General features: G+C 51.9%; 7 protein-coding genes across 7 annotated transcripts; 3 read left to right on the top strand and 4 right to left on the bottom strand.

Annotated features, from left to right (window-relative positions):
* Positions 1-82: 82 nt before the first annotated feature.
* ALTATR162_LOCUS4384 (uncharacterized protein) lies at positions 83-544 on the bottom strand (the record flags this gene model as incomplete). Its single annotated transcript, XM_043311995.1, has 1 exon — positions 83-544. One exon carries the CDS (start codon positions 542-544, stop codon positions 83-85), a length of 462 nt encoding a protein of 153 aa, XP_043167930.1.
* An 849-nt stretch (positions 545-1393) lies between these two features.
* ALTATR162_LOCUS4385 (uncharacterized protein) lies at positions 1394-2617 on the bottom strand (the record flags this gene model as incomplete). The annotated part of the gene is made up of 1 exon (XM_043311996.1): positions 1394-2617. One exon carries the CDS (start codon positions 2615-2617, stop codon positions 1394-1396), a length of 1224 nt encoding a protein of 407 aa, XP_043167931.1.
* A 1223-nt stretch (positions 2618-3840) lies between these two features.
* ALTATR162_LOCUS4386 (uncharacterized protein) lies at positions 3841-4649 on the top strand (the record flags this gene model as incomplete). The annotated part of the gene is made up of 3 exons (XM_043311997.1): positions 3841-3891; positions 4035-4178; positions 4365-4649. 3 exons carry the CDS (start codon positions 3841-3843, stop codon positions 4647-4649), a joined length of 480 nt encoding a protein of 159 aa, XP_043167932.1.
* Positions 4650-5337: 688 nt separating this feature from the next.
* ALTATR162_LOCUS4387 (uncharacterized protein) lies at positions 5338-6473 on the bottom strand (the record flags this gene model as incomplete). The annotated part of the gene is made up of 5 exons (XM_043311998.1): positions 5338-5430; positions 5480-5492; positions 5539-5601; positions 5665-5809; positions 5864-6473. The coding sequence occupies 5 exons, from the start codon at positions 6471-6473 to the stop codon at positions 5338-5340; spliced, it is 924 nt and encodes a 307-aa protein (XP_043167933.1).
* A 745-nt stretch (positions 6474-7218) lies between these two features.
* On the bottom strand, positions 7219-8245 carry ALTATR162_LOCUS4388 (uncharacterized protein; the record flags this gene model as incomplete). Its single annotated transcript, XM_043311999.1, has 2 exons — positions 7219-7548; positions 7592-8245. The coding sequence occupies 2 exons, from the start codon at positions 8243-8245 to the stop codon at positions 7219-7221; spliced, it is 984 nt and encodes a 327-aa protein (XP_043167934.1).
* Positions 8246-9072: 827 nt separating this feature from the next.
* On the top strand, positions 9073-9555 carry ALTATR162_LOCUS4389 (uncharacterized protein; the record flags this gene model as incomplete). The annotated part of the gene is made up of 2 exons (XM_043312000.1): positions 9073-9432; positions 9487-9555. 2 exons carry the CDS (start codon positions 9073-9075, stop codon positions 9553-9555), a joined length of 429 nt encoding a protein of 142 aa, XP_043167935.1.
* A 7036-nt stretch (positions 9556-16591) lies between these two features.
* On the top strand, positions 16592-20865 carry ALTATR162_LOCUS4390 (uncharacterized protein; the record flags this gene model as incomplete). The annotated part of the gene is made up of 5 exons (XM_043312001.1): positions 16592-16849; positions 18844-18935; positions 18988-19041; positions 19413-20709; positions 20767-20865. The coding sequence occupies 5 exons, from the start codon at positions 16592-16594 to the stop codon at positions 20863-20865; spliced, it is 1800 nt and encodes a 599-aa protein (XP_043167936.1).
* Positions 20866-21327: the final 462 nt, after the last annotated feature.

Genomic DNA, 21327 nt, shown 5'->3' on the forward strand with positions numbered 1-21327 from the left:
ATACAAGTCATAGGCGATAGCTTCATGGTTCATAGTATTTCTGCTATCATCTTCCACGCCTACTTCCACCTCCCCTTCATACCTACGCCTTCGTACACGCACCCAACGCCTCAACGCCAGCATTAGCCACACTCAAATCCTGCTCCACACTGCCTCCACTAACACCTACGCCTCCAATCAATATCCCATCAACGTAGATCGGTACTCCGCCTCCGAAAACAACCAACCCCCCATTGGTATTCTGCACATCGTAAAGCGGCGCACCAGGCTGCACCGCCGCATACAGATCCGCACTAGCATATAATCCATTGAACAGCACGGCCGTCCGCGCCTTCTTCTGGCTAATGTCAATGGAACCCAGGAAGGCGTTGTCCATGCGGTGGAAGGCGACGAGCAGACCGGAAGGGTCTACTACGGCGATGTTCTCGGGAATCTGGAGGGATGTTGCATTGGCAACGGCGCCCGTTATGATGGTTTGCGCTTGGGCAGCGGAGATGATATGGCGTTGCGCAGGTGTGGTGCCGAGGCCGTTTGTGGTGTTCATTGTTGCGGCTGAGGTGAGGGTGAGGAGGCTGAGTGTTGTGCTCAGGATGGTGGTGAGGAAACGCATTTAGTTTGTGGTTGTGAGGTTGTTAAGACAGGCTTTGTCTATAGTAGTAGTAGGAGATGACGTCCAGGTACTCCTTTTTCCTGACGGCGGGTTTGAAAGATGTGGGCTAGGTGGGTAAGGGAGTCGTGGAAGGACAACGTAGATTTGAAATTCGTGATTGTCTTGCTCTTCCGTCCCGTGTCTTTCGTTCACTACTTATACAACGCACTGCCATCCTAATCTGATTCGTTTTCTCCGACCTAGAACCATGCCTTCTCTTCTCCACTTTAGCATCTTCATCTGCAGGTACGACCCGAACCTCGGTCACGGATTAGGCCTCCCATCCAGCTTTCAGGAAATTTCTTTCCGCCGTAGCATAGCTATGTATTGATTGCTAACGATGGTGCATCCCAGGAGTTGCAGCGGTCTAGTTCACCGGAGGCAAAAGATTTCAGGGTGTAGTGTGCGGGGACATCTCTCAAGTGGTGGATCGTTTCCGCTCGTTAGGCTTCTTTGGGCTTGGTACGTGAAGATGGCGGCCGGGCCGAATGTTTTAGTGTCGGATGGCAGGGACCGATCCGATGTTCTTCTCCCTGCCGTGGTTGTGCGGTCACGAAGACTACTGACTCGGATTGTGCGACGTGGGGCTTTGTGGCAACAGTCAACGACGGTGGCGTGAGGCGGGACGGTTGGTTATTTGAGTTCCTTGATGTCTGGTGGAGAAAGATCTCGGGAGAAACTGTCAAGATCTGAGGCGCAAAAGTAGTGCATTGCTCATCGTGACTAGCCTCTCCAAATTAAAGCTCAAAAATTGCAATGCACATCGGTAATGTGCCGTGCAAGCCGCTCATCCGGCGTCTCTCCTACAGGCATGTGCTCGATACGCGTATGGCAAAGCCGGCATTCTGGTCTCTTCTTACGCTTTGATTGCAAGAACTCAATCCATGCATCTCGAAACAGATCATCAATCTTTTCTCTCTCGTCGTTATTCTTAATCAACGATAAGAGTCTGCCAATCTTTTCTTTCATATTCTCGAATTCTGCAGTTTTCTTTGGTGCAATTTTGACCCATTCAGTACAGATCTGGTTCTGCACAGGACCGACCTTGAAGCGCTTAAGATCACCGCCCATGATGATGGAGAAGTGAGACGCAAGTTCTGTGGCGTATTTCACAAGGTAAGATTGTTGCAGTTGTGCCGTGTCCCAAAAGAGATTGACGGTGAGCCAGAGATCCATGTTCTTGATTCGGGACATGTACTGTGCGGCTGTCGCAAGGAAAAAGCCACAGGACGTTGATGCCTCGGTACAAAACGTCATAAGAGACCAGTATGGTGGAAAAAGGAGGGTCTGACCTGGCTTCTGGATGACGAAGATACCGTGTTGCATTTCTGCGAGGATACCCAGAGACACGCGCGAAGTATTTGCGCTATGCATACCTTCATAGGCCTTTCGAAGAACATCTAGGTTGGTTTGCAATGGAGGAAAAGTAAGCCATACTTTGGAGCCGGTCAGCAGTGTCGTGGAGAAGTGGTGGTCATAATATTCCAGCTCGAAGACCTCACCCGCCGGAGCGATAATGATCTGGAAGTCCGATTGGCTTAGCATACCGTCACCTTCCCAACCCGGTATCCAGCGCCGCGCTCGGTTGAACGTAGGCGATTGCATATGAACGACAGCGCCAGGCTCAGAATACCTCGCATTGCCAATGTTGTCAAGCAAGCGAGTGATAGCGGCCGCGTCGTCGTCTGGTGAGCCACGCGAGGGTGCAAAACGGAAATAATTCTCACCTCCAATATCGCTTTTGAGCGCCTTCTCGACTGCTGCAGGGCCAGGAGGCGAGGTGAAGGTGAACGGTAACTCCTCGGAAAGAGTCGGCGTATCCCATTGGAATAGACCAAATACACCATCTTTTTCTTTGCGGAAGTGCTTTAATTCATTCTCGTCCAACGGATGAACACGGCCGCCCCGGGCCATCTCAAAAGCAAAAGCCGCTCGATGGTCGTCTTGGTAGCGCTCAAGCTCGGCCATGACGTCAACTAGATCTTGGGCGTGCAAAGTAGAGGTGGATGTGGCTGTAGTTCCTAATACAGATTGGGGTGTCGATATATTGACGAGACGATGTGTTGTAGCATTGAAGGCTACATCACCGTGCTCTCGCAACTGCATACGGGAAGATGCGGATGTGACTGACACTCTGTGCGCTGATGGATCCATGCCAAGGCGAACTTGGGAAGAGGTTGCTACTGGCGGTTACGGTGCATTAAATTCTTGAATTGTTGATTGGTATAAGGGTAAGCTGTAAAACATGATTGCTCCAGGCCTCACAAGACAGGTGGAGACAAATATCGATTGACTTAGTGTCAGGGGGTCTTGATGAGGTGAACCACTTGTTCTTCTGGTACCAGCGGTGTGATGACGGAGTTGCTGCTGCCTTGTTCCAGTGGTCTCCGGGGCCTCCTACCGCCCAACACTACTGTCGGATGCATACGATGGGAAAAGTAATATTCGAGTCGTTCCTGAAGCGTAAGCAAAGCGTATTTACTAGCTTCGTTCTCTAGGCTATATTGGTATAGAAATATACGAGTACCTTCTCAGAGTACTAACATGCTGAACATGGTATAGGAATCACGGGCCAGACAGCGACGAAGCCTATCTAAACTGCGAGCACATCCAGATCTCGACGAACAAAGATCCTATGACGAAGCTCTTCGTGTCGTTTGCACTCTGCTTACTGGGTTCCCAAGCAGTGAGTGCGAATTTTGGATTTGCCTTTTACCCTTGCTGCCCCACTCGTACGTCGTGATACTAGGGTAATTCTCGCCAGGCGATTGAGATTTCATGGACAGCGACCACGCCGATGAAGACCTAGGTTGAGTTTGTGCTTTTGATAAATGCAGAATACGATCTTGGCGCGTAGCTGAGGACGCGGCCGCGAGGCTAAACGCGACAACAGAGGGGGATGCGGAGCTCTTGTACAGGTGTGTGGAAAACAATGGCAACAGCCTGAAGGACACGGGTACTGCATGGCGCTTTTGAAATAAAAAATTACTATCGCATTGAAGCTGCATCGAAGTGTGCATGCGTGAGCGACGTTTGGTGAGGCGCGCACCAGCCACCGCGCGCAAGCGCCAAGAGGCTAGCTCATCCAGGCTTAGTCCGCCCACAGGTCTCAACTGGGAGTTGCAATATTGAATTCGCGACCGACGACAACCCCACGACTAACACACAGGTATCACGCCAACACCGCCAACATGCGTACCTACGACGATTCCTTCAGCGGTCAAAAGATCTACCCGGGCAAGGTGCGTTACATTGCCCCTCGACGTCACGACGTTCGCCCCCCAGATGTCCAGACACCGCTATCGCGACGGCAACAAAGCGAAACACCTGGGGGAGGATGATGGAACAATATCATCGGTCGGACATTCGCTGATGGCATGAACAGGGCAAGCTCTACATCCGTGGTGACAGCAAGATCTTCCGCTTCCAGAACGGAAAGACCGAGTCCCTTTTCCTCCAGCGCAAGAACCCTCGCAAGATTCACTGGACCACTCTCTACCGAAGGGCGCACAAGAAGGGTATCTCTGAGGTTAGTCGCCGCAAACTCATATACACGTCGCTGGGAATGTTTGGGAGAGGCAGTGAACTATGACATCAGTCTACACTGCGGACAAACATGGAGAATATAGGCATTCTCAGCGGCTGTATTCCCTCATCGCAACATACAACTCTACCACCCTATCGCGGACTGTGCTAACCACCTTCACCCCAACAGGAAGTCGCCAAGAAGCGCACCCGCCGCACAGTCAAGCACCAGCGTGCCATCGTCGGTGCTTCGCTCGACGTAATCAAGGAGCGCCGCAGCCAACGTCCCGAGGCTCGTTCCGCTGCCCGCGCCGCCGCCGTCAAGGAGGGCAAGGAGAAGAAGGCCGCCGCCGAGTCAGCGAAGAAGGCTGAGAAGGCCAAGAACGCTGCCGCGTCCGCACGAGGCAACGCCGCCAAGGTCAGCAAGCAGGGTGCCAAGGGTGCCGCACCAAAGGTGCAGGCAAGGACTCGTTAAGCTGGGTTCGATATGGCGTGCATAGTCTGGGTTACGGCTGGTTTTTCGGGATGACTCGGTGTTCCTTTACTCTCTGAATCTCTCTTCCGATAAACACATCTACGGAAAATGGAATGAATGGAATGGCATCATGGCTTCTTCACTGACTTTTGGTTCGGTGTACCGGACGTTGTCCATGTTAGCGTCTGGCGCCATAGGGCAAATGCAATACCATGTCCTCACGAACACCACGGAAGAGCTTGTATACCCACGTGTATGTATAGTATGGTAAAGGAATCTCAGGCGTCATAGGGATAGCACCAGGGTTTGGTTGTACCAACTCGACGCACCCCACACCAACCAGTCTCCTCCGAGAATTTAACCCAGATAACTGGGTCATGACCGAGCATCATCATGGCAGGGCCAAGGTACACAAGCAGTGATTGAAATGACTTATGCATCTACAACGTGTCAGCTTCGTATAGAGTACAGTCAGTGCTCACATCATGCCATCTTTTTACCATTCTACCCTATGTACGTTAGTTCCCACATCTCACGAACTTCCCTTCCCTTCCACATGAGCTCGAACAAGCATCACGCCAAATCTTGAAGAGCGCAGGTCACACTGTTATAAACCCACTTTACGCCACAATGAAACTGCTGCAAAGAATATTTGTGTATCTTACCACTATATTCATATGTATATCTGCTATGTATAACTACGAACAAGGCTTGGATATGTTATAGAATGGAATTCTTGGCGGAAGTCAATCCAGTCATGAACATCCAGACTAACACATAGCTATCAACTCCAATCAGCTTTAATATGCACCCTCGATTTCCAAACCTACTCTATGCAGGCTTCTGCCGCAGCAAATCAGCGAATCGTTCAGGCTTGACCTCAGGGTACTTCTCATTATCGACATCTTCACCCAAGGAATTCTTCCCGCTCAGAGTGAAGTATGCTGAAGCACTATACAAGAGTTAGAGATACTGGCTTACAACACTTCAAGAATGAGGGACGGATTTGGCTTACTTGAGAACATCCTGAATATCCCCCTTGCTCTCTAACCTTTGGGCCAGATCAGTCAAAGCCCCGCGTGATTCCATCACAGGCTTAATCCCATATACGGATTCGATGTCGGCAGCCAATTCCCGTGCACTTTTATGCTCGCCTCGGACTGGTATTGTTTGTAAGCATCGGCAACGGTACACAGCAGTGTGGTCATTCTTACATTTCAAGAAGCCAGTGGCGTTGGCATCAAGAGCGACAGCAGCGATATACTCCGCAGCAGTCTGATAACTTGTAAGATCCCACTTCTCATCTCCACTGCCCCAATATCTCATCTTCTTCTTATCCGCATCCCAAATACCGAAGTAGTCGAGGAACGTCTCCATGAGGAGACCAACGAGAATGTGCACGCCGTTCACACCTGGCTTCCCTTCCAAGTATGTTTGGACATGCTTCATCGGCTCCTTGATCGGCAAGTCACCCCAATCAAGCTTCCGGTAATCGACAGTGTAGTCGCTGGCTATGTATCGCGTGATACCTTCCTCCCCACACAGGTCGATAAGAAGTTTTTGCGCGTTTAGCATGGTCTCGTCGTTTGCGAAGTAGGCACAAATTACTACATTGCTGCCGCGGATCAAGGCACGAAGATTATCCGTGTCATATGGTCCGCTTTGGATCAGGGTAATGCGGGGCGAGGATTTGAGCTCGTCGGGGAGCTTGTTGATATCGCGACAGGAGCCGCGAATTTGGACATCGGGTCGTTTCAGCAACGACTGAGTGACGAAGAGGGCAAGTCGGCTGCTGATGCCGGCGATCGCGACGGTGGTGACCATTTTCCTGTGTTGAAAGCGCAATTAGACCGTGCCAAAGAAGCGAAGTAGGAGCTGGGAAAAGACCAATTGTCGTACATTCACAACCCGATTTGTATATCGAGGGCTCTAATAGACTTGAACTACTCGTTGATGATCACCCCGTACTTGCTTGTGTACTTGTTCCGATGCAGTTCCACGTCTCGTCCGCGATTAGTCCGGCGGGTTCCTTCTGCTAGCGGTGTACGACAGGATTACTGATTGAGCAGTCACTGGGCGTCCAGCGGAGTCAGAGAAAATTGGCGGAGCAAGTTGATTAAGGATGATGCTGATCTGGTTTCGCCTTGTGATCGTACGAAAGAATGGTGCAGTATGTTCCTGCGCTTGCAGGATGAATTTCGCCGATCCCAAGACTTCGTAGCATCCATCAACAACTGTCGCACGCCTGGCGATAATCGTGATAGGTGAGAGATATTCGTGCGAGGAAAGGTCAATTTTCGCGACAAGAGGATGAATCAAGTGTCTGACGGTCGACTCTAGACTCCGCTGAGGTGGAATGGACGTGTTGGCAGATGTTCGGTGAAGAATCCAACATCCTTGAAATATTCAGCATGCGAACCATAGTAGAACCAACTCGAACAACCTTTTCTCGGTCATAAAACCATTCCGCTATTGGGTATCTCAATATTCACGCCACTCCTCGAGTATGTCGTGGACCTATCCACGGCTGTCTCTGGTGTCAATCGTGATGCATGACCATCGCACACCCTCATAATACCGGACTACTCCCATTAAACGTGCCCTTCGCTTTGACACAAAGATCCCCACCTACACTCTCCAGCGTCGCAATAATCTCCTCCTTCTTTCCCTTGGCTTCAGTCTTCTTCGTAAGATCCTTTTGTGGCGACAACCATCCCAACCAGCTCTTTGTAGGTTGCGATTCAGGCTCAGGCGGCGGTTCGGATTGCGGGAGGTCCGGTTTCGAGAAAGAAGCACGGAGGACGTAGAAGTCGAGGCTGTATGTCGGTTTCGCGTAGGTTAAGCTGAGGGAGTCTGGACGGTGGACTGGTTCTATCTTCCGTGTTAGCTCGATCTTGTTCTGTATAGTTGTTTAGTTGCTTGAAGCCATAATACACACCAACAATGCCATCAGGCCCTCTGATCATCCTTGCCATGACTTCTTCCATGATGGTAGCGATAGCCCCTCCATGCGCAACTCCCGGCCACCCAGCCAATCCCCCTCCTATCCAAACCACAGCCACCATCTCTCTCGTCTCCGCATTCCAAAATGCTCTTTGCACACCCAATCCCCGTGTTCCACTCATGACTCCTAGTGCACCTCTCTTCCCTCCATTTTCTCTCCCCAGATCAAGATCTAGCTCTAACCACCCTTTATACGCTGATATCTTCCGACTCGATCCCGGCGGCGAAGACATCAATCCCGGCCCTGACCGTAGTGCCGTGTCGGTATGTAGGTTGTACGATTGAGAGCGTAGCGACTGTACGATTTCCAGAGCGTCGATGTCGCGACGTAGGGAATCCAGGATGATCTCGTCTTCGCGTGAACCAGGCTCTGGGAGACCGAGAGGTGCGGCGAAGTGGCGGGCACCGAGGCCGGTTGTTATTCCTAAAGCGAGGATGCTGGCGTACCAGAGGTAAGACCAGCGGATACGCGATTGGAGGGGGAGGGGAAGATTGTGATGTGCATGGTAGCTGGAGGAAAAGAAGTTTTGGCGGACGGATCGGTATGACGAGTTGAAGAACGTGCGACTGAAGAGAAGACGTGCTCGGGACATCCTGGCTACTAGACGCTGGTAGCGATCGGGAAGCTTGAGATTGGTGATCTTGGTGCTGGAGATATCGCGAATTGAGGGCAGGGATCACTTCACCGAGGCTGAAAGTTAGCGGCTTGGCATTGGCGAGCACCTCGACTTGGGATTTTGCAGCTTTCTAACAACTACATCGATAGTGCTTCAGTACCCGGTCCAGTCTCAAGCTCGGCCATGCTTCGATCGAAAGACACTTCCTGTATCATTACTCCTTCGACCTTCACGCGTACCTTCGCTGTCTACTTTCTGCCCGATCACATTGCCAGCACTCACTGCGAGCGTGATAAAGACCGTGTGAAGCATACATGTCTTTCTTCAGGCGACGACATGCTTTGTAATTAAAAGCAACTATGCCAACTAGTCCATGATATCCTCCACTAGCAAGTGGTCGTGTTCTCGAGGTTATGCGAAGTTTCTACAACACCACCTGCACTGTGTTGTTAACCCGCAGAAGTCGTTGAACAACGCCGGAGCTTGATAATCGTTAGTACCACAGCGTATAGCTATCTCCGGCAGCACCCTTCCGTGTCTCCAACAATATCAACGGTCTCGGAGACATATACTCGCCGGGAAACGGAATCGGAGACTTCCTCCTACCACTCACCTTCCCTCCCACGCATAGCTCCTGTCTAGCAACGATGAGAACCCGCTCTGCTACCTATCTGTGCCTATATCAAACAACGTATATGTAGCATCGCGCCTCACTCTAGGAGACAAACTTATCCTACCTCCCTCATAGCCACCTAGCTACCCTCCCCAACCCCACCTTTTGCACCACCAACACACCGTCAACCATGACCGAATCCCCACCTACCAAACCCGCTCTTCTGCCCTTCGACCCGCAGAATTGTCAGACCTACGAAGCGAGCTGCCACTGCGGTATCGTACAGTACTCCGTCCTGCTCTCGCCGCCACTTACCCAATGGAAGGTTGTATCGTGCAACTGCAGCATCTGCACGTGTAATGGCTACTTGCTTGTGTACCCCGAGCGGTCACAGCTACAAGTAAAGAGCGGTGAAGACGTATTGAAGGACTATTCCTTTGGTGTCAAGAGAAATTTGCATAGGTTCTGTAGTAGTTGTGGAAGTGCGGTTTGGTTCGATCCTAGGATGGGGGAGTTTGGGGATGCACCGCCGGATCTGTTGGGAGTTAATGTAAGTACCAATTTTCGAGTGGTCTTTATATGGTTTCGCAGCTAATGAGGGTAGGTGAGGATGTTCCATGGTGTCAAGGTGGAGGAGTTGGATGTTGTGCATGTTGAGGATCAGAATCCGTGAAGCTTGAGAAGTAGACGAGACATATTCTACATGCAACTTACACGTTATTGCTATAACGGGGCATATGCAATAAATACACGAGTACTTCAGTCTCATTGTGGACCATGAAAAAGACCTCCCAACCGCGCAGGTCATGAACTCACAACAAGAAGAACACGTCACTCGCTAAACTAACCAAGTCAAACCCCCATCACCACAAACACTATCCAAGAAGCCCCAAACCACCTCCTCGGAGCGCCTCGGCCATCCTCCAAAATCTCGTCCCACCAAGCAATATATCTCGCACCACCCTCCCATAACGCACCCTTCAAAAAGCAAAACTTAACACAACGGAACATATTGCACCACTCATACATATATGCAACAAGACGCATGTTTCACCGCTTTCGATTCACCAGCCATCGTAAGCGCCCTACAGACTAGTACTCCCACCTTCCCAGCGATCCTGACTGACGGTTGCACGAGCGATCTTGTGTCACTTCTCCGTGTCTGGTGGTATGCGCCAGCGTCCACCAGGACGGCTTTGTGGTAGTGCCGTGGTACTAGATATATGCTACTGTGTCTAGTTGGACGTAAGATGGTACAGTGGAGAAATGTGGTGGAAGAAGGGAACGGGCTTGTGTGAGGGTGGGCCGTGGACTCCGATTGGTGTCATGGGTCGGAGATGAGGGCGGAAGGTGGTATCCGAGGGCGTGGGTAGGGTAGACTGTACAGGAAGAGCTGGGTTGCGAAGGTGGACTTGGTGCTAGGTTTGTATGGGTGATGATGGTAGTGAAGTGATAGTGAGGGAAGGTGGGTCTTGGGGGTGTTATGTCCGTCTGGGTCATTGTGTGATGGGAGCATAGCAGTATGGGAAGACGCTCCATCAGTTGAGGTATGAGAGAGGTTTATGAACGTTGCTTGCTGCTGATACCAGTGCAAGTAGTGCAAAGCGAATATGGTACTCGTAGTAGAGAATTCATTAAGTAGAATGGCCCGTCATGCCCCCAAGGTTATCCAGCCAGCGCGGCATCTTCCCAGCATTGAAGACTTGGAAAACCGAGACCATCTCTTTGTACCTCGGCACTATCGCATCTTTCCAAGATACATGTCTTGGTTCAACATGTTCGTTCGCTTTCGAGAATCCAAAACTAAACAATCATGGTTCATGGCTGAGGTCTTCAACGTCACTCGACTTCTACAAGAATTTCAAAAGGCCACACAAGAACACCACGATCTTTCTGTTCTTTTCGAAGGTAATAAATATCCAGGGGTAACGCGACTTCCTGGAGTGAGATGATTCAAATCGTGTTAGCATTACCCCGTATGAGCAGAACCGTAGTACGACATGTTCTCCGCCAAAGAAGAGGCCGCGGACATACGAATTTCCAAACCCATGCGACATAGCCGCCACGATCTTTAGGAGGCAAGATAAAAGATTAAAAGAACTTCTAGACATATTCTCTACTATCTACGAATACCTCAAGGATTATATCGCACGTCTTATGACTACTAGCGCGGTCCACAGGATATATAAAGTCGGCACCAAGCTTCCTCTCTTTCCCTTCATAATCTACCCGCTTCTTTCTTCCTCCAAAACAAGTCAGCAAGAGCGGCATGTCGTTTTCCTCTGGGACTTTTCCAAAAACGAAATCCGATGGCTGTGATGTTTCCCTCGGCGGACGAGAGAACTACAAAAGCCGCTGAATACTCGAAGTGTCTCCGAGTCGCTCCAGTCGACTTCAAAATACCTTAAAACATTGCTATGTCCTCCACTGAGGGAGTTTGCAAATCTCCACATTTCCAGAATCCGACTGTACCTCTTGTATGACTTTGCGGCATGCGAAAACCACCAAAACGTTGTATCCACACATCACATGATTTCTCTACTCTTGCCTGGTTTTGCGAGGATGCTTCAAAAAGTTCAATATTCCGCATTGAGTGTATGGTTGAGACGGTCTCGGGTGTATAGATACTTCTCCATCACTCGTTCTGCAGTTGATCTTTTCCAATGATTCGAATTGGCGTACCACGGGTGGAGTGGTATGCTCGAACGAGTTTCCAAACTTCCAGCACATCATGCATGTGAGAGCTCATGTGCGCCAACTTCTTCACTTGTAAAAGGCACAAAAGAAGATTCCATATCTTCCCAAACTCGTCTATTCCTTACAATTGAACGATGAAGAGACACCAGATATTGTGTTTTTGTTAACCTCTGTGCTTCGATGAGTGAGACCGTGGTATACAAATAAACCGCACACAGCAGCCCGTCATTGCTCGACATCACGAAGCAGTCCGTATGTCTGAAAGCGCATCAGCTGAAGTGATGTGTTTGCGAGGTCGAGTACTTCTAATTTTTCAACATCTATCCCAATGGCGATATGAGCTTGTCTGGTTTCAGGGTTCTACATCTACTGCTATCACATAAAAGTTTCTACCCCATCATCCAAAACCTAGTTTGCACGATTCCAAGACCGATGCAAAATGCTGATAATATCTTATCATGTTGGCTATACTTTTGCACATACTCTACACAACTTTATAACTAGGCCAGTACCAAGTGTTTTCTTTGCATCGGAGTATAAACGCATTGACGCCGTCATGCGCCACTCCGCAAGCTTGTGGCGCGTGCTAGTAAGACGAGCACGGTGACGGCGGTGGGAGGGACGCTCCGACCCCGAGGCGACGGAAACTTGAGGTTGGGCCCGTGGCGTACCGTACCAAATAGAAAGTGCATGTGCGTTCATGTATCGACATGGCAGTAACGAGTGAGTGCCGCATGACCGCATGTTCGCAGTAGTATCACACCGTAGTATCGATGAACTTCCCAAATTCACTTGGACAAGGCAGAAATGTAGAGGTCCAACACGAGATCGATGAGACAATCAAGTCCGTCTGTTGCGATCCTCTCGTAACTAAAGACATTTTGCCATTTCTGGCACAACTGTCCTCCCCTCTCGCATCTTCTGCATCGACACTTCCGAACTCCGTACCGCGCAAGCATAAGCTGAGTACATGTTCGTATACGATGTGATAAAGGCTAGTACTAGTAGTAGTAGCTTGATGGAGCCCGTCGGAGTTGCCTGTGATCGGTCAGCAAGGGAATTTACGCATCCGGTCTGCAAGGAGAGACACGGTCTTAGTATGGGCCGTCACGTCAGCAAAGCAAACAGAGCCTTATCGGTGTGGATAGTCCCAAATCCCGGCAAAGGGCGAGGCGCCGCATCTGGAGAATGCTGGAGGACTCATCAGCTGTCACTGTCGTTGTTTCAACATGTCTTGATGTTTTCTTGCCGCCGACGATAGTTAGTTACGTGCAGAACAAATCCGCCTACCACCATTCGATAGTGCTTAAGAAGTGGCTATCCAACAGCTTAAGCGCAATGGTTCCAAGCCAAGCGAAGCCCTGGATTGGATTGCACATCCGAAGCGCCTTCTCCTCTTCTCATCCATATCCACATTTACGCCCCGCAGCAGCGCACCGGCACTCCTCAATTGCGAGCCGTCTCTTGGCGATCTCTGCGTTCAATGACTGACGATGAATCCATACTCGCAACAGGGAACAAGCCACACTCACGAATTCAAGCATACGGGCCAAGCTAAACAAGGAAACAAAGATAGCCGCACTTCCCACAATGCCGTACCATAGATTCCTGTGTGTGTCAGACGGGATACGGTCCATAGTGCTTATGGTCAGTTAGTAGGGTCCTATGCACGTGGAAGGAGTAAGCTGCAGTAAGCATAAGCGATGAAACTGGGTAGCTGGGAGACTTGACCTTGTGCGATGGAATGTCATTCTGTCATATTCATGCGTCGTTGTGTGACCATCAAGTGTTGGAGACAGATCTCGGTTATCTCATTCGACCGGCATTGAGATAGCCGGTGGATCACTCTAGTGCTTTTTGGTGACTATCACACACATGTCTTGCAGTTTGATGCCCAGGTATGTGTTCTCGAAATGCGAATCGGACGAATCACCTGGTAGTGAACAAGGAACGTTTTGTTGTTGAGGGGGGGCCTAGGGCTAGAAGATTGCAGGACGATAAAAGCAGTCGAAAAGAAAAAGCAAAGAAAAGTGTGATTGGGCTGTACGAGAACCACTTTGCATGCAGAAAGGTGTTGTGTAGCACAAGGCCACTGTGGTCTGATGTTTTCTCGTGTTCGCTAAGCGAGATGGCCCCCATCGAGTTGTACGCGCGGTAGTGGTTATTTGACACATATCAGCGTCAAGATACCTATGCCTCTTTAAAGGAAAGTATGAGAGAATGAAACATCCTGGGGGTGGATCACCCATGATTGGCTTGCAACATGCAAAGAAAAATAGGTGGGTGTAGGAAGCAGGTTTCCGCAACTGCGAGTATCGACCCACCCCATTGGCGCTTCTCCAGATCAGAAGTTCTCCACCAATGTTTACGCGCGAACAAGCGAGAAGGATGTAATCGATCCTATTCAGTGACGATACCAAGCAATTACTGTGCTTGAGAGCGAATAGTATTGGACGCGCACATGTCGGTGTTGGTTGATAGTCAAAAGTGTGTCAGCGCTTGTAGCCTGAACTTCAGCAAATCCTTCCGTGAGTAGCTTATCGTGTGTTCGTCGCATTTGACGAAGGGTGACGAGTCATGGATAGTCTGCTTTGCCTAGACTGGGAGCCTGAGCCTTCAACGGCAGCAGCTTAGAACGAATGCAGACCATGGTCCGAAGAAAGAAAACCTTGACAACGGTCTACCCTGCGTACATCATGGATGCGTGGCGCACCTATAGACGGGATGGCTTTTGCGGGCGAGGGCGCTGGGCGTCGGACCTAGCGGACACGACGTCTGGCGCGCTCATCCAGGCAAAGCACAACGCTCCTGGGGACGATCAACGGGATCATCGATGTGGAGTGTAGATGATGGCGGCGCCACACAGACTTGTGTTTGACTGTATATTACTGACGCAGGTACAGTCGAGCAGCTTCAACACGCGCAGCACAGACGCGTTCCTTTGACAAAATAGTTTCTGCGGTGTTATGCTCGGGGAGATCAGCGTAGAGCGCTAACGGAGAATATTGACAGACGTGTAGACGAAGGTCAGGTTGAGCGAGGCAGCCTGCTCGGCTGAGGCTCCAGGCGTTGGGTGATGGACAAGTTTGACTAGCGTAGGCGGGGAACATGATGAAGACAAATCATGCCGTGATGGTACGAACTGGTAATTACAAAGGAGCGCTGTGATGGGGGGTAGCCCAAACGTGCTTTGACGCAAAGTCGCGTTGAGCACACCGTGTAAGGCAGGGTTTGGCGAGTCGAGGGGCTAGCGGCACTGGGATGTGCATGGTAAGGTTTGGGTGGGCTGGTCTGATGGCTGCAGCACGCAGGAGAAGATGCCGGGCTCAAAAGCTATAAACTCTAGCAACGTGGGGTGCATAACATGTCATTTCTGATCACGATCAAGTCGTTGCGAGTCGCGCGTCGGTGACCGGTCAATTGCCACCGAAGCTGGTGGAAGCATACTTGCCCGAATGGTGACAGTACGACGAGTACACGACAAAACGACGGTGCATATAGTGGTCCTGGTATCGTTCAAGAGGATGGAACGTTTATGAGATGGTTTAGTGAAGCTCAGAACACATGATGCCGCAACTGTGCCGCAGAGCATGGACAATGACTAAGTGCGGCTCAAAATGCGCCCGCCGCCGCCGCCCCCCGGTGCTGACAGCAGGATGGATGAGAGAGCGAGAGCGAAAGGTCGTTGGATCGCGTTGATGGTCGTGCGTAAAGGAAATCCCAGGCATGCGGGTGGGCGTCGTCGGTTAGAGGATCAAGACTTCCGTCCCAGGATTGAGTCGGTTGACTGGCCTGTGCCGTGACGGGGAAGGAAGGGGTAGACTGAACCTCGCTAGTACGAGTTGGTGTCATGATTAAACTTTTGTAGCCCGCGTGTGACAGAGCCAAGTATGTGGACCCACGGACACTCCGAACGCCTGAGACGCTTGTGTAGAGATCTGTAAGGTTGGAACGGTCGAGATCTTAGCGTGGCCAGCCGGGCGGAGTGGCCGCTGTCGACGTTGCTGGTCTGGACTGATGTTTGGTACACATGAAGCACTTGAGCATGTAGGGGATGTGCAGGGCAGCCTGGGCAGGTTTGGCGGCGACGGTCACGAGGAGACATAGCATGTACCGTGGGATGAAGATGGCTGGCGTCATGTAGCAGGTAATTAGACGTAAATTGAGCTGGCAAGGCTGAGATAATGACGATGGGGTGGAGTCAAAGAGTAGCGCACGCACGTATGGCGAGTTCGTTAGCCAGCCAAGCGTGAGAGAACCGGCAGAGGGGATAATTTGCAGCTGGGACCGGGATAGCCATGGCAGGCGGTGATCCTGGCTTTCATCGGCGCATGGCTTTCTCAAACCAGTTTGGCGTCTGGGTTCTGTGATGAGTTTAGGCGGCTGGCAGTGGGAGAGGAGTGAATGCCGCATGTTTCTACTCGAGATGCGCTGCCATGTGTGATGCAAGCGCAATAGGAAGGCACCACCGGTCAGCTTCAGATCGCGACTGCCCTTCGCGGAGGCCTCGCTTATGGATGCTCTTGATTGGGCCAGCACGCCATGGATTACACGAAAATGCCCACTCCATCACTTGCGATCAAACACGCTGAGATGAGAGGGAGCATGCCGATGCAATGTGACGACTTTCCTTCTGCTTCTTTCTGCACCTTCTGTTGCGCAGCAGCTGTCAATATACGGCATCCTGGCACCATCGGAAGCAGACACATGGCCAGGGCTGTCCACGTTGTGACGCCTACCGCGACCCGAGACGGGGAGAAGCAGCACGCCACCACACCAGCCTCTCACAGTTCGCCGTGGGCGCTGAGGGCGCTGAAGGAGCCGGCCATCGGCTGCGGCTATGAGATCTTTGCGCTATCTCGGCCATGCAACACAGCTTAACGGGCATGGCTTCGCAGCGGCTGCCCCAAAACAATGGTCTGTGGCATCAGCCCGACTACCACACGGCCTGGCTTGCACATGAACCGACAGTCTGATCGACCGCGGAGTCGTCTCCCCAGTTCCTTGTCACCATGTCATTCCGCCACTTCGCCAACTCGCGAAACCAGGCCGCTGGGAAAGACTCTGACGACACAGCATCTGCAGAATGCATCTTGAATGTTTTGAACGTCTTGAACGTCTTGCACGCGCTTCCATCATCAAATTCCATCGTGCAGCAGCTGTCAACCTTCAGCCATATCAAGCCGCCGGCGCACTGTGTTTCCGCGAAAGCTGAGAGGATGGCGCCTTTGGCTGCGACAGACTCTGCAACGACGGAGATTCCAAGACTCGTAAGACGGCACCAGACGCGCGCAAAATGGGCCGAATATGCGCTTCCACGTGGAGATCCACCCATCTAGGCAGAATGTACGACGACGGTGCGCCGGGACTGGCGTCTGAGAGATTGAGTTGAGCAGGGTATACAATGCTCTGCTTATTGCACCATGCCTGTTGCGATGCACACGTGCCGTGGGCAATATAATACAACGTCTAATTTTAGCCCGACGATTCATCCTCGCAAAGGCCAATCATCACACACTCGGGGCCAGCAGCAGCTTTCCGGAATGACGCCTCGACCGTCTTGATATTGCTCCGCAACTGGTCGAACCCGGCCAAGACCATGGACAGGGAACGGGTGCCATGTCGATCCGATACTTTAGCACACCTCCCACTTTTCTTTCATCCCGCCATCGAAACACGCCCGCTTAAGCGCACGGTAGTCCATCACTTCATCATGTGCAGCTCGCAGTCATGCTCCATCTCGGCTAGCGCTAGCCCGCTCGTTCAAAGCGCCATGTCGTCAGCTAACTCGTAGAGCTGTAGAAAGCACGGTCGTAGCCTTGGTCGCCGAACAGAAATCCCTGCAGGGATAAGCACTTCCCAGCTGGACTCTGTTTCTCGCGAGCCCATGGTTGACGCTGAGGCTCGCGACAATGCAACGTGATGAGGTCTGCGACTGAATGAAGCGCTCACGTCCTACCTGATAGCGCTTCTACGACACACCCACCAGACATCTTCTGAGATCAGCGCTGCTAGTAACGGCGATTGGCCTCTATCAACGGCGAGCTTGGGCAAACCAGGCAAGGGTCGTCTTTGAATGTGCTTTGCCTCTGCCCCAGCGTTGTTTGGGCCAGACCACGTCCGTGCGCCAACAGGCTCTCCCAGGTCCTGTTGGCGCCAGTCCCGACGCACATTAGAGTGTCAGTAGGCTCCTGACCCTTGGTACTTGGGAAAGACAAAAGCATTTCGTCCTTTGCCTTGTCTCTTGTCGTGCCGCGAGTCTGGGTCAGGGGAGGAGCCGCATGGCCGTCCAACTTCTGCTTTTGCGCCACTCATCGTCATAACGTGCGACGGTCAAAACATGTGCCGGGCTACGGCGTTACACCTTGCTGCTCATCAGCGAGTGTGACTATGAGATATCCAGACGTCTTGAATCCACGGGCCGGCGCAAGCGATTCTCCTCCACTTTGCTGGTCCAAGCCGTCCCGCACGCCAGCAGACTCCGACAGATGGTCTGCGCACAGGGTCTGGCTACGGTGGGTGCTTTCACCCCCCTGGTAATGCATTGTTGTGTCTGGCCCCATGCTCGACTAGTTCTCTAAACTGGACCTGAACGGTGTGGTTTTGTCATTCATTCGTCGCATTGCTTCTGCCGTGCCTCGTTTGCGTTGCCTTGTTGTGACAAAGTGCGTCTGTGGATAGCGCTCCCGCCCGCTCACCTGAGGCTTGCCTTTCGTGCTAATTCTCATCTCCCATCCCGATCCAGATCCTCAAAACGCTTGGACGGACCCTATCGCCTGGTTGAGCCCTTGATTTTCCCAAAGCCCCAGCGCGCCAGTCAGCCACGCGAGCCCACCTACCCTGACATTCTTAGCCCGCCATACATATACGTGAGGGCTACCGCTCTCCACTCACTCGCGGTAACAAAGCCTTTAGTCCTCCCAGGTTCCAGCCTTCTCCGCCATCGCTCCTCTAGGGCGCCCAGGTCCCGAGCTTAACAAGGAGTGATCGCCGCTCCACACGCCTCAAACTCCACCACCAGCACCTCACAAGGCTCACTTCCCCCGCCGCCAAAGGATCAGTGGGTCGTATCCTCAACGTACAACACCACGTCTTGCAACACTGCGATCCATCATCTCGGGTCGAGTACCAACAGGACTACCACAGCCAATCCGGAGCATTGCTATCAAACGTCGGACGACAACATCAACGCCGTCATAGTAGACGACTCACTACCTTTAGCCCTAAGCTATCATACACACATCCCGTGTAACAGTCTCAGTAGCACCACGTCTGCGCAACCAGGAAACCGGGCCCTACCGAGCAGTCTGTGTTGAAGAACACCACAGTTCCACGAGTATCTGCTTTTGATCTCTTGTACGCTCTCCTCTTTCGACCTGCGACGATGAGCACCACTAACACTTCGCAGTCACCGAGACATTCTAGAGTACTTACGGCCATACGTGCGTCTGTTGGTATCACTGTCCGCCTGAACCAGCGCAGGTACCATTAGCGGAGCCGTTCGTTCGATTGCATCATTTCAAAGTACTCGGAGCAGCCCTCAGCCGTCTGACGCGACGACAGACTAGACCGAGAGCACCATTGCGAACCCATAGACCGAGCGGGTATTTGTGCACTGGGAGGACCTTCTACAAGATCCCTTTCCCTCCACTACCTGCATATTATCTGCACTTTGTCCCCCCTTCAACTAGAGCCCCTACCTCTCACATTACGCCTTTGAGCTACGAGCCGCTCGTTGCCCTTCGTGGATTCTCAGCCTTCACGTGGGTTGTATTGGTCCGGTGCTCACTACACTCCGCCATTTGCAGCGTCACAGCTGCAATCTCTCCCAAGTCCTCCTTCATCCGAAGCAGGTAGGTCATCAGGACCTACCCGGGATACAACCGCCAACGTGGCTGCTGCCGTGGCTCACCCGTCTTCCATGCATCCTGGGTCAGACCCCATGGGTGTACCCCCCAGCTTTGCAACGCGGAGGCCTCACGCCCAGCAACTCGGCAGCTTTGAGCTCCCCCCACCACCCATGCACAAATATCCCTTCACAAACACCGTCACCACGTCCCAATCATCACAGGCTCCGTCTACCATAGGCAACCTTTTGACTCCGCCAAACACACACCATAGTGATGTGATTGGTTCATCCGGTGTTTCTACGAGCAGCGCCCCGTACTCCACGACAATGGCATACTCGAACGGGCAATACGTCTACTCTCCGCCAGCGCAGGGATCAGCAGGACATTATGGCTACCCACCCGCGCATCATCAACAGCAGCACCAATACGGCCAAGCTCGTGGAGGTATGTTTGCTCCACCGCGCGGTGACGGTCAGCTTGGACGACAAGACTCACTGGGCAAAGGGCTGAACCCGCCACCATACGAAATGAATCAGCAACTTCCACCTTTTACGCCTTCGTCCAACGGAGCGAGCATGCCCTCGATATCCACACAACAACAACAGCAGCAACATCAACAGCACCACCACCAGCAACAACACCACCACCACCACCAACAGATGATGAGCGCACAAACACCAGTCTCTTCCTCAGCACCACAACAATCGCCTGCTCTCAGCCAGGACTCCTTCAGGCCACCCCAACCACCGACCCCAACATACAGCTACCACACAGCCAGCACCCCCCAACACTCAAACTTTCCCTACTCCACCGGCCCATCCCCTACACTAAGCCAACAACAAAGCCCCATCAGCGCCGGCGGTTCCATGCCCCGCATGTCCCCCGCCGTATCCCAAGGCTCTATCCCCTCGATCCCTTCGAACAACCCCTCACAATCGCCCTACCAATACCAACAGAGACCACCACTACAATACCCTGGCGGCCAAGCCCCCGTCTTCTCCAACGTCCAAAACCCCAATGGCGGACTTGCCTTGGTCGGGGGACATCCAGCCATGATGCCTGGGTTCAACAGTGGACATGCGGCTGCTATGCCGCATTTTATGGGTCATCCGCAACATCAGCAACCAGCTGCCAATGACCGGCCTTTCAAGTGTGACCAGTGCCCTCAGAGCTTCAACCGCAATCATGACTTGAAGAGGCACAAGAGGATTCATCTTGCCGTTAAGCCGTTCCCTTGCAACCACTGTGACAAGAGTTTCTCGCGCAAGGACGCCTTGAAGGTATGTTTTAATTCTTTCACAAAGTTGCATACAGAATGAATACTAATAGATGGATAGCGCCATATACTTGTCAAGGGCTGCGGAAAAGCCGCCGCAGACGACAACACGAAACGCGAAACCCCGTCGCCTAAAATCGAGGACTCGAAATCGCATTGATCAACCTTTCGACGTCACCTACCTGGAGATACTTCGGCCTCGACTTCACTTCTTCTTCTCCTGTATTACATATTCTACCCTCTTATACGCTACGACTTATGCATTTTTATCACGCTCTATCTCACTTCATTTTTGGACTGGACTACCCTGGGCAATGGACAAATGGAAAGGGAGGAGTTACGGGAACGTTTTTGATCGCGGATACCTTTTACTTGTTGTTTTTTCTCTGTGTATGTATGAAGGTACTCATGGTGGGTTTGTTGCGCACGGGGATGTATTGCATTGGCTCATGTGCGCTTTTCGGTTGTTGTATCTGTGTAGTTCACGCCGCGTTTTCTTTCCCCACTCGGGGCTTGATCAGGGACCGCGAACAGGACAGAGAGGTCTCAGACCTGAAGTTCGGTCGGTGGGCGGATCGCAGAGAGCACTGCTGCGGGTGTAATGTTTCAGAGACGAAAAGGA

Source organism: Alternaria atra, assembly GCF_907166805.1.
Source record: "Alternaria atra isolate CS162 genome assembly, contig: 23, whole genome shotgun sequence".
In the NCBI taxonomy this organism is placed as follows: domain Eukaryota; kingdom Fungi; phylum Ascomycota; class Dothideomycetes; order Pleosporales; family Pleosporaceae; genus Alternaria; species Alternaria atra.